The sequence below is a fragment of the Pelodiscus sinensis genome, chromosome 11 (assembly GCF_049634645.1).
Source record: "Pelodiscus sinensis isolate JC-2024 chromosome 11, ASM4963464v1, whole genome shotgun sequence".
Classification (NCBI taxonomy): Eukaryota; Metazoa; Chordata; order Testudines; family Trionychidae; genus Pelodiscus; species Pelodiscus sinensis.
Genome location: NC_134721.1, coordinates 3,776,178 through 3,794,150, shown reverse-complemented (window position 1 = coordinate 3,794,150; position 17,973 = coordinate 3,776,178). Strand labels below are relative to the sequence as shown.

Sequence of the window (17,973 nt, the reverse complement as noted above, 5' to 3'; positions counted from 1 at the left end):
GTTTATATTTAAGCAAGGGGCATGCTGCGCATTTAAATTGCTTTCACTCTAAATTTGGAATGAGAATCATAAAATTTTTATTGCATGCTTAACGCCCTGCTCAAGTGTCCTACTTACTGATATTACATATTAATTTACATAGATTTTGCAGTATTAATAATGCATTTATTTAAAAGGCTGGCTGTGAAGCATTCGGCATGTTAAAAAAAAGTGAAGATTCAGCTTTGTAGAGGGACGCGCTAGCATTAATCCCGCTAACACCTGAAAAGGGAAAAGTGACCTGTGGGAAGCACAATTCAACGGCTGATAATTACTGACGCAAGCACACGCTGGAAGCTCCCAATGTTCGACTGCAGGATTAGGGTTAGCCAAGAAACTGAGGCCTTCCAGAGACAGTTATTTCAAAGCCGATAAGAAATCATTAGTTACTATCTGAGGAATAGGAGTACTGTATATTCATAGCAGCCACTGCTCAGCAACAGCATCGTTAGTACTGAATCAATTACTGCCCACTGAACTTTAGCACAGTGTGATGGGATAGTGGGGGGCAGTCACAGAAGTTGGGGATGCTACCCAAAGTTCTGACAAAGCCACTGACACTCACCCCTTGCTTTCTGGAGGCGTGTCTAGACTACAGGGTATTTTCGAAAAAAGTGGCCTTTTTTCAAAAAAAAAAAACTTTCCCTGCGTCTAGACTGCTGATGCATTCTTTCAAAAGTAAATCGAAAGAATGCGGCAGTTTTTTCGACCGTGGAAAACCTCATTTTACGAGGAAGAACACCGTTTTTCGAAAGTGCTCTCTCCAAAAAAAACCTCATTTTACGAGGAAGAACACCGTTTTTCGAAAGTGCTCTTTCCAAAAAAAAACTCATTTTACGAGGAAGAACACCGTTTTTCGAAAGTGCTCTTTCCAAAAAAAACCTCATTTTACGAGGAAGAACACCGTTTTTCGAAAGTGCTCTTTCCAAAAAAACCTCGTTTTACGAGGAAGAACACCTTTTTTCGAAAGTGCTCTTTCAAAAAAAGGCGCAATGCAATGCAAACTGTGCTTTTTCGAAGGAGAACATCCAGACTGGCTGGGTGCTCTCTTTCGGAAAAGCGGCTGGTTGTTGGCTAGATGCTCTTTTTCGAAAGAGGCTTTTTCGAAAGATGCTTGCAGTCTAGACGTAGCCTGGGGCTTCTCCCCACCCTGTCCTGCTGGGCCAAATCTCCTGGTCTCCCGCAGCCAAGACACAGGGCTGAGATCACTGCCCCCTCCCCGCTCCCCCACTGAAGAGCAATGCAGACACTGAATTACTTCAGCTCTGAAGAGAATGCAGTTTCAGGCCCAGCATTCGGGAAACCAACCCCCGACGGTAGGGCAGTGGGATGGATTCTTGAGTGGACTAGAGGATAGAGCAACTGCCTGGGGAGCATAGGGTGGTGGGTTCAAATTCTGGGTAGCCATCCCCCTGCTTCCCTCCCTCCCCCAAATAAAGCAAGCAGGTAAATCCCCTTTAACACTGAAAGGAGGCACATACACACTGGTGGCTCCCCCAGGTAACAATTACTTACACTGGGCTTGATAGTAAAAAAAAGTGATGTTATTAAGTACAAGCAGCAGGACTGAAGTGGTTGCAAGTGAAAACGGGCAGAGCAAAGGAGCCGCCATGTTAAAAATAACAAGAAACGCACAGCTAGTTCTAACACACTCAAGCTTGTTCCAAACACCCTAAAACTGTTCTTATTTCTGCCAAACCTCCAAGCCAGGACAGATCTTCTTTGGGAGTGACATGCCAAATACAAAAACCTGAACACATTGCATCCTAAGTAGCTAACTTTTGGGGTGGGAATTCTGTTCTTACATTCCACCCTTCCCTGGAAAATTACCTGATCAGACCCTACCTGTTGGGATGGTGTGACAGGGCAAGGCGGCCCCGCACTGAAGGTGCATGGTCCAGCCAGCGTTACCTGACTATAGAGGCCCTTCCCCCACAACCCTACTGGGCATGCCCAGGCTGCAGCTCAGCTATAAAAGGGTCAGTGTGGACTGGCAGCCGGGGGAGAAGGACCTATGAGGGAAGCTCCTGACCCGCAGTGACCAGCAACCCCAGAAGAAGCCCACGGAAACCCCGAGGCTGGGGGGGGGGGGGGGGGGGGGGCATTGCACAGGCTGTCTGCTGAGGAGTCGTCGCCTCTGTGAAGGCTGAGGACCTGGCAAGTATGAGGGAAGGGACCCCATCGGACCAGGTAGGAAGTGGCCCAGGGCAGGAGAGGGAGCCGCCCCGGGAACCTCGGTGCGTTTCGGCAGGACTTCCCCGCCGAGGGAGTGGTGGGTCATCCTGCCACTCACAAGGCCCTGGGCCAGGACCCAGTGGAGTAGCGTGGGCCTGGGCCCCCTACCAGGGGCACAGCCCCCCTGCAACTTTGGTCGGCCGCCGCAGGCCTTGCCTTAAGGACCACTCTAAAGCTGTGTTCTTGAGACTGCGCTTATTGACTCGGGCCAGGGGGCCTTGTCGTCAAGGGCCCTCCTGGAACTGTGTTTGGTGAGACTCTGATTATGGACGCCGGCCCGTGGACCTTGCCTTAAAGGGCCAGCCTAAACTGTGTTTATTGGTACAGGATTTATTGGCCCGGACCGGTGGGTCCAGTTCTAAAGGAGTAGTCAGGGTGGGGATTCATGGACTCGGGTCTTTCCTGGCCCATCGGCGGGGGCCAGAGAGAGTGTCCCACCACAGATGGTCACATGACTGTCTAAGACCAACCATTGCTAAGACTTAAGGACAAAAAGAGCTCTTTCCAGGTATCACCCAGACATTGGGGGAAACACCCTTTCTGGCTTTCCTTTGCACATTTAAAACCATGAACCACGCCATATTCCTGTTTCTAACTCCACATGCAAGAAGGATACATACAGCAAAATAAGATCTACAGACCCAACAGATGGGGACATTAAACTCATAGGTTACAAGTCTGATGCAGCTTCAAGTTAGGCATATTTCTAACCGTACGTCAATTTCGCAAAGCCTGGGGAGGAGGGCAAAACCGTCACGCACAAGTTGAACCTCTCTAGTCTGGCACCCTCAGCACCTGACTGGTACCGAACCGGAGAATTTGTTGGACCACGAGAGGCCCATCTGGTAGTGAGCGGATCTCTTTATTTTTATTTCACCAAGGCGAATAAAGGGACCAACACTTGCAATGTCGCTTAATAATGTATGGCTGTACTGATGTACCCGATACAAGCCTATGTCTAGCCAAGGCTGACCGGCTCTCTGCATAACAAAGAGTTAGTGCTGTCACACAATTGTATTGTATTGGCACAAGGAAATAAGCAGATAAAACATAAAATCATGCTTTTGCTTAGCACCATGACCAGTGCTTCCGCTGCTTGCTGGGCTCTTTAGGGGTACATTAGAGCTAAATAGAAGCACAGAAAACTGAGAGCAAGGACAGGGGGGCTATAAATACATTTTATTGAACTGCGGGAAATTGGCCGCACCCATGAACAGTAAACATTTGGCTAATTAAAATCATGCCAGACCACAGATGTTGCCAGACCAGAGAGGTTCAACTTGGACCAGAGAGGTTCAACCTGGACCTTAATTGGCATTGGTCCTGCCTTGGGTGGGGGATGGGCTTGATGACCTCATGAGGTCTCTTCCAGCCCTAGGATTCTATGATCTATGATTCTACCTGGAAACTTGATGGCTGGTAGAGGAGCTACGACACATGATCTGATGGCAATGGCCTACAAAGACCCTAATCAAGGTTTTTCAATAACCAAATTCAGGAAATAACCGATCCCAGGGGTTGCACTAGACTCTGCACATACTGGAATAGGTCATTTGTGGTTGTCTCCAGACAGATGGCTAGCCGAGCTAGGTGCATTTAATGACGTTCCTGGCTTCTCTCCTCAATGATAAGTCTCAGTCCTTTTTAATGATTAGCTCCCAGGTGACTGTGAGCTAACACCGATCAGTCAGCAAAATTACCCTTCGATCCTGCAGATGCTATTTGAGAGAAAACTGAAGAGGGTTTTACTGATAGCCCTGACCTGGCTGTGGCACTGCAAGTCCAGCAGTAAAGCTGAACTCCACTCTGCCGGGCTGGATTCTGCTGAGTGACTGCACATATGCAGACGCTTTTCTTAAAGGGGTTGCCATTTTTTCTACTGAATCTCCTGAGGATGGTTTAGGGCAGTGATGGGGCTGCACACGGCCAATTGGGGTCCTATGTGCGGCTCACGAGACATTTTGTTTACCGTTGCCCATGGGCAGGGTTGCCACATTCTGCTGGTTTCTGTCCATGTTGTTTTTTTTCCTACCGATGTTACTAAAGTGACATGCACTTAAAGCATGGATACGTGAAGGGAGGTGAGTGCTGATTGTGAAACCCACACATCTACTGAGTGGGGAAACAAAACTGAGAGGCAAAAGGGTACGTGCCTAACAGGGCCCTTCCTGGTGCCCTCTGCTTGTGTCCTTTTTGTGTCTCAGTTTCCTCAGTTCATCATAGTCTATGGCTAGCTCCTCACACAGAGCTCTCCATGGTGCTGCTGCTCCCTCAGCCATCCAGCCAACCACTCAGTCTTCACCTCTTCAGGATTCCAGAGACACTGACCTGACTCTGCTCCTGCAGCTCCTTTTACAGGGCCATTCTGGCCTCTGATTGGCTGGTTCCTCCACAGCCACTCTAGCCTCCTAGAGGACTTGTCTATGACCTGTTTTCTAGGGTGGAGTGTAGCAGAACCACAGGACCTCTGGCAGGGGGCCTCAGAGCTGGTCCACCCCATCACAAGTAGCAAAAAAGAAAAAGGAAGTTCTACAAGTCTGCTACTCTGGAACTTTTCCATAGCTTCAGTTTTGAAAAGTTAAAATGAAAAATGAAGTAAGTGGTGCAGAGGGAGGAAAATAAATCCTTTTAGTTGGCTTGTTTATATTCAATAGAAAGAGAAAAAATAACATTTGGCATTTCAACACCTTCCACAAAATGCAAAAAAAAAATGTAAGTCTCTAATTCAAACCTTGCAGAATAGAAATAAGGTGGAAATATTTCTGTACCTAAGTTATTTGGGATCCGCGATGACCTCATTTATGCCTCTGCCACTCTTGCAGTGTGAAAGAGGAGACATTGTCATTGTTAACTCCATTGTGCAATCCTGTGTGTATATTTAATCAATTGCTCAGTGTTTGTAGAGCAAATATAACTAGGAGCTTAGAATCAGGTTTTCTAACACAGTGCACATTTCATGTTACTTTAACAACCAAGAAACCTAGACATGTAGACTCTTTATAACCAGGTAATTGTTCTAGGAAGCTATTTTGATGTGATGATTGGTTTGTGACGATAGGAACAAATATATAGGGTCACATTTCTGAAACTTTTCTGCTTAGAACCGAATGGACTAAAAAGGGCTGTAGCTTCAACCAGGTTCAAGATCCGCTGTTGTGCAATTTACATCAAACCTGATCAACTGGGTTACCACAACGCTATGGATCAATAGGCTTTTTAGCAGCCTCAGTGAATGAAGAGAAATCTACACCCATATAAGATACAAAGTTACTTAGCTAATGCTTCATTTGTGTGCATCGGCCCCGTCATACAATCATCCGTCATGAAAAATCACGATTGAAAGTTGCACATTATAATCACAGCCCCACTCAGACTCCTCCCCTTTCTGAGCAACGCAAGAACAGTTGTGCATATTCAGTGGGGCACGCTGGCCCCTGTTAATGACATATTTTAGATGGATTTCTTTGTGCAAGAATCACAGGTTCAGTCTTTTATGTTTTCAACACGGATATGTGGCGTGGAAAGTTCTGCCCTGTAAAGTTCCCTGCCGATACAGGCCTGGGGCTATATTCCTAGGTGTTAACCTTTGTCTTTCTACTGCTCTGGTAGTGGTAGCAGCTGGATTAAATAAGCAGATATCTAGGGAGCTAGGTAGGCAAGAATCAGCAAAGCTTCAGTGATGTCTAGTCAGCAGGAAGGGTCGTTCTCATACACGAGGTACAATGGAAAGCACTTCAAGAGTGGTGGATGCACGTAGGGCTGGGGGAGGCAAGACCCCAGCTTGGCCCCTTCTGCCCAAGACCCCACTTCTGCTGGCCATGGATTCCATGGGAGCCAAGCCCCCAACCCCAAGCATGGGCAGCCTGCAGCCTTCTGCAGTCCCCTCTCTGAGCAGCCCATAGCCTCCTCCCCCCCCCCCCCCCCGAATACTTATGGCCCGCGGCCCGGACTTCCTGGAGCATGGTCAGCCAGTAGAAATAAGAGATCCTCCGGAAAAGGGCTTTATTCCGGAGGATCGCACCAGTCTAGACGCTCTTTTCCGGCTTTTCCCCAAGCCGGAAAAGAAGCGGCGGCCATGTTTATTTAAATCCTGCGGGGGATATTTAAATCCTCCACGGATTTCCCTATTCTGACTTGCCTGCTTTGCATCCCTATTCCGTAATAGGGGCCAGTCTAGACGTAGCCAGTGAGTATAAACCTTTGACTAGCTACCCCAAAGGTGCTGCCAACTGGTTCCTTTCTGTCTTTTTTGGAACAGAGTGTGGAACACGACCAGGGGTTTATCAAATGCAATAAAGAAGCCCAATTTTCTCAGCAGAGTGGCTTAAATCTTGCCTTTTCTCTGCTGAAATTGGTGCACTAGCTAACCACCATGTGCTTGAAGCCATGCTCTGATCTGGCTGTCTTCAGGCCAGAGAGTGGCTCTGCTCTCACCTGCCTTCCTTTCCCTTTCAGTGAGATCGGTTCACGTCAATCGCCCACAGGAAGAAGCCATGAATGCGAAGTAACATCAATGTCTCTTTCATGGAGCCTTCTTCAAAGGGTATTTGGACAATAGTTTAAAGGCTCCTATCTCAGGGCCTCCATCCAGGCTACTCAGAACTGAAGAGTCTCAAAACACCAGTGGTTGGGTCTGATCAGACCAATCTTTGGGGAGTTGGCCACATCTCATAGAATCTTAGGACACTAGAACTGGAAGGAAACTCGAGAGGTCATCAAGTCCTGTCACCTGCCCTCATGGCAGGACCAAGCACCATCTAGATCATCCCTGATAGATGTCTATCCAAGCTTCCTTTACTTGTTCTGTTTAACCCCACTGACAGGAATTTTTTCCTAAAGTTCAACCTAAACTTCCCTTGCTGCAATTTAAGCCCATTGCTTGTCCTGGCATCAGAGGCCAAGGAGAACAATGTTCCCCCTCCTCCTTGTAACACCCTTTAAGATACTTGAAAACCGCTATCACATCCCCTCTCAGTCTTCTCTTTCCAAACTAAACAAGCCCAGTTCTTTCAGCCTTCCCTCATAGGTCATGTTTGCAAGACCTTAAGTTGTTAATTGAGTTGATTTTGCATTAATTACGTTCAAAGAAATCTCTCCTGGCAATAACTCAAGCTAGGGCTATAGACAGATCGGTTTCATATGTGGTCACCCTATCAAGAGGATAAGTTACATCTCTCCGGCACCTTTGACCATCTCATCTGTATTCTGCCCACTAATCAGTCTCTGCTAGGACCAAACCACTGAGCAGTTTCAGACAGTTGCTGTTAAAATAAAAATGGCCAGAATAAACTTTCCACCTTTTCTCATTGCCTGTTAAAATTTACACTGCCCCACTGCCTGAAGGCCAAGATTAAGTGCTGGAACAGATTTAAGGTATACTATCTCATGATCCATCATGATTCAGGAGTCTTATGCCATAGAAAAAAAGGAAGCTCTGTGCTTTCTAATGGAAGAAATAGCACTTCTCTTTTAAAATGGAAAGTTCAGAGATGGTCAGTGGTACGCTGTGATCTATCTATACATGTTAGAAATGTTCATCTGCCTGTTTCTCTGTCTGCCTGGGAGTCCATTTGTTCAAGAACATCTCCTAAATTATAAGAGCTAGGACCACTATTTCGATAGGCAGCTTCTTCTTATTCTGACTGAAAGCAAGGTCAGGGTTTGGTTGTGCCAGGACAATGGGATGTGCCTGGAATTCGGTTGTTCCTCATAAAATGGAAAGGGAGGGGTCTGGTCAGAGGGAGTTATACTGTGAAATGACCACAGGGGGCAGCAAGTGCCCCAGCAGGAAGCCACTAGCCCACAGTGGCTGACACCTTATCTTGCCCTGGGGAGCAGCTGCTGGCCACTGCACATCCCTTACCACCTACAGGCCAGTCCTGGGGAGCAACACATGCCACCCCTCTCCCCATGAGACCTATGTGGTCCTCCTATCCCTGGGAAGGGCCCAAGGAGTGCTGAGGGAGTTCTGTGCACCCACTCCCAGGCTAGCCATCTGCCTCCCCAGGCTGGCTCCGGGACAAAGCTGATGACTGAGGTATACTCCTCCTGCTCCAAGCTGACCTGGGGGTAAGCCAGCAGCCAGCGTGCATGAACCCACCTCCACCCCAGGCTGGACTCAGGCAACACTGGATAAGTCTTCTAGTGTTATCATATATAGAAAAGGTGCATTAGGTGACTTTTCTAAGCTTTAAAATTGTATTTATTTTTTTCTCTCCTTTCATGTTGTGGACTGTCGGCCTCCTGGCACTGAATTGTGGTAGGTGGAGGAGGTGAAAATTCACACCAATTTGAAAAAACTAAAATTCTGTCAACGTTCCTAGAATAGTTTTCTGTAAAGTGAGTAAGGTAACACGTACGAACTCTCTGATGGGGGTGGGGGCTGTTGTAGAGAAAGGGTTTGATTGAGAATTCTTTGGCATTATTAGTAGTTGTAATCACGATTATTACTGGAGTGTCTAATGACCAGCCACAGTCGGTCTAACACGCAGCAGCAGACGGCCCGGACCCAGTAGAGGTGAACAGATCAGATAGATGCCGTTTTGAGGACAGGCTAGAACACACACGCAGAGTGAGCAATGTGACAGTGGCAAACATCAAGTTAGTTGCATGAGTTTTAGGGGGCGGGGTAAGTTAAGGGGCAGAGGAGCAAAAGGGAAAGAAAAGCGAAAGGAGAAAAGACACTGAAAGGAAGGGAGTGAGACGGGAGAGGATAAAGGGTAAGTGGGTTATTCCCCCAGCTAACAATGCAGCATCCCAAACGCTGATCAAACTTTTATCACACCCCACCCTCACTCTGTAGCTAGATCGACACATATAGCTCCCCGTGCTGAAGACTGTGCTCCATTTTACCACTAAGGCGTGGCAGCTCACAGCCCTGGCACCTGTGGGCTTGCTGCCTCATGAATATAAAAGAAACCACTTGATCCCTGGCTTCCTCTTCCAGACAGGGGAAGCACTGGGGACTTCACCTGTAGGAACGTGAGCTTTGCTCCTTCTTTCTGGGATGCTTATAAATAGGGGAGCCAACTGACGTGGGCTATGTCTACACCACAAGTTTTTTGGGCAGAGAATATGCTAATGAGGACCTCATTAGCATAAGTCACAACATCATTAGCCTATTTTCTGCCCAAAAACTTGTAGTGTAGATGTAGCCTTGCTGAGCAAGGTGGGGGAGGGAAATGGCGCCACGCTCCCAGAAGGGGCGGGGCTGACGGAAGCCAGCTCTCAGCACCACCCAGAGCATGCCACGCCACTCCTCCCCCACCCCAAGCTCTAAGAGCCACCCAATGTGCGCCATAGCGCTGTGGGGGCGATGTAAAGGACCTGGGGCTCCAGCGGTAGCAGCAGTGGCGGCCGGGCGCCCTCGGCCCTTTTGGGTCACCGGGTGTCAGGGCAACTGCTTGTAACGCCCCCATTACTGCAGAATCTGAGAAACATTTTTCTCCTCAGAGCAGCCGGGTGAGGCAGGGCCCTGCTGCCATGCCCCCTTTTAGAGGGAGGGCACAGCGAGGCTAAGTGATTTGCTCAAGATCACACCGGACGTCTGTGGGAGAGAAGGGTGCTAAGCTCGTGCTCTAACCACTGGACTGTATGTCCTCTCTGTGCTCAGGAGGCAGAGGGGAAGGGAGGCAGAGCAGCAGCAGGCCAGGGAGCAGAGCCGAGAGGTGTGTGCCACGGGCAGGTGAATGGCCCCTTCTCGCCACCTCTCCTTTCAGACAGCACGGGACTGCCCCAGGGGCTACGGTGGCCTTGGAGGCAGATTACATGTCTTGAAGCCAGGCTGACAGCAGGACGTTGAGGAACTGGCCCACCAGGGCACATTTCGGAGGCGTTCCCAGAGGAAAGCAGTCGATGGTGAGGAGGAGCCGTATGGCGGCTCACAGCTTTCCTTGCAGCAATGTCACGGCGCTGGTGTTTAAGTACAGCCTGCAATATCTATTTCAATTACAGAATGTGCCATCGCGGGGCACACTCGATTCACCGTCAGCGAGTGGCCAGTTAATGAGGTAAAGAGGGAAAATAGAGAATCACAGTCCACCAGAACTGGAAGGGACCTTGAGAGACCATCAGGTCCAGTCCCCTGCCCTCACTTCAGGGCACAGTCTAGATCGTCCCTGATAGATGTCAGTCTAACCTGTTGGGTATGTCTACACTACAAAGTTAGTTCGAACTAACGGACGTTAGTTCGAACTAACTTTCATAGGCACTACACTAGCGCTCCGCTAGTTCGAATTTAATTCGAACTAACGGAGCGCTTAGTTCGAACTAGGTAATCCTCATTCCACGAGGATTAAGCCTAGTTCGAACTAGCTAGTTCAAATTAAGGGGTGTGTAGCCCCTTAATTCGAACTAGTGGGAGGCTAGCCCTCCCCAGCTTTCCCTGGTGGCCACTCTGGCCAACACCAGGGAAACTCTATGCCCCCCTCCCAGCCCCGGACCCCTTAAAGGGGCACGGGCTGGCTACGGTGCCCGTGCCAAGTGCAAGCCTGCCAGCACCCAGCCAGCAGACCCTGCACCTGGCACGGCTCGAGCCACCCACCCGATGCCCCCCAGCCCTCCCCCTCTTTCCGGGACCAGGCTTGCGGCTCCCGGGAGCTTGCCCGGGACCGCAAGAGGCGGGCACCTTCCTGGGCTAGTGCGGACATCGTGGACCTCATCCACGACCTCCGCACTAGGCACAGGAAAGTGGCCGGCTTGGGCAGGAGAGCTGCCAGCCTGGCCACCCAGGAGCAGGTGTGCAAGAGAATCAAGGGGGTCCACTGAGACCCCCGACCCTGAGCCCTGAGCTTACAATGGCCGTCCTGGGTCAGACCAAAGGTCCATCTAGCCCAGTAGCCTGTCTGCCGTCAGCGGCCAACACTAGGGACCCTGGAGGGGATGGACCGAAGACAGTGACCAAGCCATTTGTCTCGTGCCATTTCTTTCCAGCCTTCCACAAACCTTGGGCAGGGACACCACTCCTACCCCCTGGCTAATACCACTCCATGGACCCAACCTCCATGACTTGATCTCACTTCCCTTTAAACTCTGTTCCAGTTCTAGCCTTCACAGCCTCCTGCAGCAAGGAGTTCCACAGGTTGACTCTTTGCTTTGTGAAGAACAACTTTCTGTTACTAGTTTGAAGCCTGCTATCCATTCCTTTCCTTTGGTGTCCTCTAGTCCTTCTTTATGGGAACTAATGAAGAACTTTTCTGTATGCACCCTCTCCACCCCACCCATGCTTTTAGAGACCTCTATCCTGTCCCCCCTCTGTCTCCTCTTTTCTAAGCTGAAAAGTCCCAGTCTTTTTAGCCTCTCTTCATATGGGACTCGTTCCCAACCCCTGATCATTTTAGTTACCCCCCCCTCCCAGCCTCTCTCTTCCCCTCTCCCACCTCCTTTTCCCAGTCTCCCCCAGTTTTGTTCAATAAAGACAGATTCCATTTTGGAAGACACGTTATCTTTATTTTGTACATCAAGAAGAGGGGCTAGGGAAGGGTAAGTGGAAGGAGGTGAGGGAGGAACTGGGCACGAGCCCCCGATGGGGAGGACTGGGCTGGCTCTGCAGGCTTCTGGGGGTGGAAGCTCTCCTGCAGCCCCCCAATTACCCCCTCTCCCCAGATGGCAGCCTGTGGCAAGTGCAGCTGGGACTTCCCCTGACTTCCCTTACGCCTCGTACAATGAGAAGAGTAAGTAGTCGGAATAAGAGGCCCGTTATTTCAAAATAACGGGCTTGCTGCATAGACATGCACTATGTTTTTCCGAAATAACGCTACTATGTAGAAATGCTCTCAGTTAAAACTTTGCCTGCAATTAGTCTACTGCTCCATGAAGCAGTATCTCCATGCTCTTATTTCTCTGGCTTTAATCATCGGCTCTGGACTCGTCTTCTATGGTCTGGTTTTGAGTGGAGAAAGAATAGTGTGGAGAGTTCCTGTGTGAATGCTGCAAGCCACATGGTTGTACTCTGTTGTTCTGAATGAAACCTAACGAAGTTAGGTCTGGATCCCATCATCCACTAGCAAGGAGCCCTGCAACCGTCTAGGGTCCCACAACAGCAAGCATTCCCTCCCACACATCCAGTTGCGGGACGGAGGCCTGTGTGTGAACTCGTCAAGGCTGATGCTTCGACGTAGCAATGTGTACACGAGAGGGTTGTGAATTATTGTTACAGGTAGGAGAGCGATGCGACTGTGGCAAAGACGTGCCAACCATAGAGCACCTATTGAACTGCAGCACGGTTAAGATCTTTCTCCGGGAGGACCAGCTCTGGTTCATTCCGAGCTATAGAGTGGATGACACATTTGGATGTCGACCTTTAATCTTGATCTTCAAGTTGTCATACCAGTGAAGAAGGGCAGGGCTCTTTCCTGTCTTCAAGTATTGTTCTTACCTGTCACCTCCTGGTCTGGTAGCAGGCATGGTGGTTTGTGAGCTGGGTTGGGGAGATGGAAGGGTTCTGGGTGAGATCAGGTGCTGAGCCATAGGAAAGACCGGTTGAGGGAAGAAGAACAGAGGGTTCAGAGTTGGGGGAGTGGTTCTGGGATTTGGGTCGGGAATGGGATATCCTAGGCCTGCTGAGATCGGACAAAGGGAAGGGATGATGCGCCTTGGAAGAAGGATAAGATGTAGAATTGCCATCTTAAAACCACCCAAATCATTAGGGACGCTTGTTGTTATGTAAACATGTTATTTAAATTGGCTAATTTGCATCTTCATGATTGATAAGCCTATAACCATAAACTTCTAATTTTACAACTGTAATTCATAGATTTAGTGCGGGTGAAAGGCTACAGTGACAGAAGCCTGCTGTTTATCCACATGGAAACAGCCATGCAAGGCACCCCTGCACCACACACACACACACACACACACACACACACACAGCCCTGACCCTGCACATCTGAGCACTGATTTGGGGAGAGGGTGACAGGGCAGTTCACTCTCCACAGCTCAGGAAGTTCTTGACCCGTCAGCTGGGTTTCTCAGAGAGTGCATGAGTCTGGGAGGTGGGAGCTGCAACAGAAGCCCGGCTGCACCGCCTCCCCTATGGGAATGAAAGAGGGTCCTGCCCCCCTCCCCCCCCAGTTGACAATTTGATGTTCCTCTAGCCAGCAAGCCAAACACTAAGGTTCAAGCTGACCACAGAACATCTCTGGGTGGGCAAAGGGCATCTCCTTTAACACGGGGCCTGCCTGGATAGAGCAACCCAAGTGAGAGGAAGTTTGGGGGTTGGCAGGATTGAGCTGGAGCTAGATGAGCTGGTTTGGACGGCATGGGGCTGGTAGAATTGAGTGCCTGGGAGAAAAGAATGGGGTAATTGGGGGCAGAGGGCGTGAATTTGTGTACGTGAGATGGGTAAGAACCAGACTGGAGTGGGACAGCACAGAAGCTGGGAGTAGGAGAGATCAGACGTCACAGATCAGAAATGTGACTTCTACTATGATGGAGCCTGTTTTCCACCTTGAACAGAGGAGGATGGTAGAAGAGAACACGGAGGGATCCCTCTCTTTCCTTGTTATCATCCACTTCCCGAGGCCCCACACAAAACACCCTGCCCCAGCACACCTCCCCACACACACGTTTGCTCACTCGGGAAACCAGGCCAGGAGGTGATGGGGTTGGAGTGGGTGGCGCAGGAATGGCGGGAGGGCTCCAATACTGGCAGCCCTGCCTCTGGCCATCATGCGGCTGATGACACTCCCTGACGTGGTTTTAGGGCCAATTGATGAGGCTGGGCTGGGCAGAGTAACTACACTGCACTGCAGGCAGGGGGCCCCCCAAGGCCAACAACATCTCTTTCTGCTACTGCCCTTGGTCTGTTGCCTGGATTTATTGCCCCTTATCCCCACCCCTGCTGTGCTCCTCCCAGGACCCGGCTGGGGAATGTCAGGCCCTGGGGCTCCTTACTGCAGGGGGGTCAGGTGAGCAGTGGAGGGGGGGGGCTAAGGCAGTTAAGGCAGAGCAGGGGTTACAAAGGGGAGCAGGTGAGGGGAAGGAAGGAAAGAGCGGGGGGGGGTTGCAGAGGGGAGCAGGTGAGGGGATGGAAGGAAAGAGGGGGGGGTTGCAGAGGGGAGCAGGTGAGGGGATGGAAGGAAAGAGCGGGGGGGGTTGCAGAGGGGAGCAGGTGAGGGGATGGAAGGAAAGAGCGGGGGGGGTTGCAGAGGGGAGCAGGTGAGGGGATGGAAGGAAAGAGCGGGGGGGGTTGCAGAGGGGAGCAGGTGAGGGGATGGAAGGAAAGAGCGGGGGGGGTTGCAGAGGGGAGCAGGTGAGGGGATGGAAGGAAAGAGCGGGGGGGGGTTGCAGAGGGGAGCAGGTGAGGGGAAGGAAGGAAAGAGCGGGGGGGGTTGCAGAGGGGAGCAGGTGAGGGGATGGAAGGAAAGAGCGGGGGGGTTGCAGGGGGGAGCAGGTGAGGGATGAAAGGAAAGAGCGGGGGGGGGTTGCAGAGGGGAGCAGGTGAGGGGATGGAAGGAAAGAGCGGGGGGGGGTTGCAGAGGGGAGCAGGTGAGGGGATGGAAGGAAAGAGCGGGGGGGGTTGCAGAGGGGAGCAGGTGAGGGGATGGAAGGAAAGAGCGGGGGGGGGGTTGCAGAGGGGAGCAGGTGAGGGGATGGAAGGAAAGAGCGGGGGGGGTTGCAGAGGGGAGCAGGTGAGGGGATGGAAGGAAAGAGCGGGGGGGGGTTGCAGAGGGGAGCAGGTGAGGGGATGGAAGGAAAGAGCGGGGGGGGTTGCAGAGGGGAGCAGGTGAGGGGATGGAAGGAAAGAGCGGGGGGGGGTTGCAGAGGGGAGCAGGTGAGGGGATGGAAGGAAAGAGCGGGGGGGGGGTTGCAGAGGGGAGCAGGTGAGGGGATGGAAGGAAAGAGCGGGGGGGGGGTTGCAGAGGGGAGCAGGTGAGGGATGGAAGGAAAGAGCGGGGGGGGGTTGCAGAGGGGAGCAGGTGAGGGATGGAAGGAAAGAGCGGGGGGGGCGTTGCAGAGGGGAGCAGGTGAGGGGATGGAAGGAAAGAGCGGGGGGGGTTGCAGAGGGGAGCAGGTGAGGGATGGAAGGAAAGAGCGGGGGGGGGTTGCAGGGGGAGCAGGTGAGGGGATGGAAGGAAAGAGCGGGGGGGGCGTTGCAGAGGGGAGCAGGTGAGGGGATGGAAGGAAAGAGCGGGGGGGGGTTGCAGGGGGAGCAGGTGAGGGGATGGAAGGAAAGAGCGGGGGGGGGTTGCAGAGGGGAGCAGGTGAGGGGATGGAAGGACGGGAGGGGGGGTTGCAGGGGGAGCAGGTGAGGGGATGGAAGGACGGGAGGGGGGGTTGCAGGGGGGAGCAGGTGAGGGGATGGGAGGAGGGGGAGGTTGCAGGGGGAGGGGGCAGATGGGGGTTGGCAGAGGAGGGCGGATCCCCCATTCGCCTCCTCTGCAACCCCCCCCCCATCAACCTGTAACCCCCTCCGCCCCCCATCCCCCCTCCGCCCCATCGCCCTGCGCCCCTCCCAGGTGCCAACAGCTCTCATGCACGCGCCCCTCCCCCTCCCCTTGCGCCGTCCGCCCCGCCCCATCTCCGGCTCATCCCCTCTCCCCGCGGCCGGGGCACGTGCGCACACGCAGCCGCGGCACGCGCCGAGGGGGGGGGGGGGCAGGGACCGGCGTGGGCATGCGCGGGAGGGGGGGGGGGTTTGCGGGGGAGGAGGAGGAGGAGGGAGCGCGCGGCGCCGGCTGCCCCGCCCTCTGCGTGCGGCCGCGCGGTTCCAGCACCCTGGCCAGCGCCCGGCAGGGCAGGGTTAACGCGGCGCGGCGCACGTCAGCGCGCCCCTCCCCCGCCGGCAAGATGCCTCCTTCGCGCGCCGCAGCGGCCAGCAGCCGCGGATCGTCCTGCTGCGGGGCGGCTGCCTGCCGCTGAGCCCCGGACTCGCAGCGCCCTCCCGGCCGGCGGGTGCTCGTGCAAAGCCCCCCGTGCGCGTGCAAAGGGCCGGCGCGCGTGCAAAGCCCCCGGTGCGCGTGCAAAGCCCCCGGTGCTCGTGCAAAGGGCCGGCGCGCGTGCAAAGCCCCCGGTGCTCGTGCAAAGGGCCGGTGCTCGTGCAAAGCCCCCGGTGCTCGTGCAAAGGGCCGGTGCTCGTGCAAAGCCCCCGGTGCTCGTGCAAAGGGCCGGCGCGTGTGCAAAGCCCCCGGTGCTCGTGCAAAGGGCCGGGCAGGTGCGTGTGCAAAGCCCCCGGTGCTCGTGCAAAGCGCCTGGCCGCGGCGAGCTCCCCGGGGCCGCGGGCGCTCCATGCCCCCGGCCGCTCCCTGATCTCCCGCGTCGCTGGCCCCGCAGCCCGGCCGGGCCCCGCTCCGCCGCCGGCATGTTGGACCCGTCGTCCAGCGAGGAGGAGTCGGACGAGCTGGTGGAGGAGGAGAGCAGCAAGGAGGTGCTGGCTCCGGCCGCCGCCGGGGCTCGCCTCTCGCCCAGCCGCACCAGCGAGAGCGCCGGGCCGGGCGCCGGGTTGCAGCCCGGCGGCCGGGCGGGCGGCGGCGGCGCGGGGGGCGGCAGCGTCCGGCCTTCCAGCCCCAGCCCGTCGGTGGTGAGCGAGAAGGAGAAGGAAGAGCTCGAGCGGCTGCAGAAGGAGGAGGAGGAGAGGAAGCGGCGGCTGCAGCTCTATGTCTTCGTGATGCGCTGCATCGCCTACCCCTTCAACGCCAAGCAGCCCACCGACATGGCCCGCCGGCAGCAGAAGGTACGGCCCGGGGCAGCAGCGCCTGGGACCGACGGGGCGGGGGAGGGGCTGGTATTGCCCGGGGCAAAGGGACGGGGAAGGCTGAGTTGGTGCTGGCCGGGCAGCAGGCGCTGGGGAGTGTCTTTCAGGGGAGCAGGGGCAGGGCCGCTGGCCCTGGGCGACGGGAGCAGGGAGGCGGCTGGGGGTCCCCAGAATTGCCTGCTCCAGAGGGAGTCCCGGCGCACGCATGGCCTGCAGCAGCTGGGCCAAGGCGGAGAGAGGGAGGGTGGCAAGAGGCAACAGGGGAAGTAAAGGCGCAAAGCGTGCCCAGAGCTTCCTCCTTGCTGCACCGGCTCTTGCTGCCCAGCTGGTGGGGACAGTAGCTGGACCAGTCCTTCCAGTCAGATGGTCCATGTCCTCCTCTGTCTGCCTTTTCCCTTTGCCATGGGTCACTGCGGTATCGCCAGGGCCCCCTTGGCTTTTTAAACACCACCCTGACATTGCCTGGATCCCCCTCCCTCTTGGTTGTGGTCAGCAAATGGTCCCATTCCCCTGCCTTTCTCCCTAGCCTTCCTGTTCCAAGGTGAGTCAGGCGCCCCTCTCAGCCCAGGCATTGATCTGGGAGAGATCTAAGCAAAGGTTACTTTGCCCCAGTTGCTTACAGGGCTTGTCCTGCTATGAGCTCCAATTATCGCATCAAAGCCTTTGTATCCCTGCTGGAGGAGTCCTCGCTATCAGCCATCTCTGTGCCGCTTTGATGTCTCTAACAATAACCAACCATGCTCCACATCAAATTCGGCTCACTTGTTTTCTTTTCAACCCAGTCATTAAAAACTGCACCACAGCTGATTTTTTTTGCGTATTTCCTTGACGGGTTATTGCACCTGCTGAGCTGGATTTTTGAAGAGCATCACTGGCCGTGGCTCTGAGCGAAATGATCAAATGCACAAAATGCCTGCATTTAAATAACATGAAGACACACACAAGTTTTGATCAATTCAAGGGTGACTGAAATGCATTAGTTGCACATGTCGCATGTTACACTTCAA

The 17,973-nt window shown here is 53.4% G+C and overlaps 1 protein-coding gene across 12 annotated transcripts in view; it reads left to right on the top strand.

The window, feature by feature from the left end:
• The first annotated feature begins 15,966 nt into the window (after positions 1-15,966).
• Positions 15,967-17,973, top strand: part of CADPS (calcium dependent secretion activator) — a 422,307-nt gene continuing 420,300 nt past the window's right edge. For 4 of the 12 annotated variants that reach the window (XM_075938479.1, XM_075938475.1, XM_075938485.1 and 1 more), the window contains exon 1: positions 15,968-16,945. In XM_075938479.1, coding sequence (XP_075794594.1) covers positions 16,574-16,945 — 372 coding nt within the window. In that variant the 5' untranslated portion in view covers positions 15,968-16,573. Of the gene's footprint in view, positions 16,946-17,973 lie in introns of all 12 variants that reach the window. The other 8 variants (XM_075938477.1, XM_075938474.1, XM_075938483.1 and 5 more) reach the window with 4 other exon arrangements.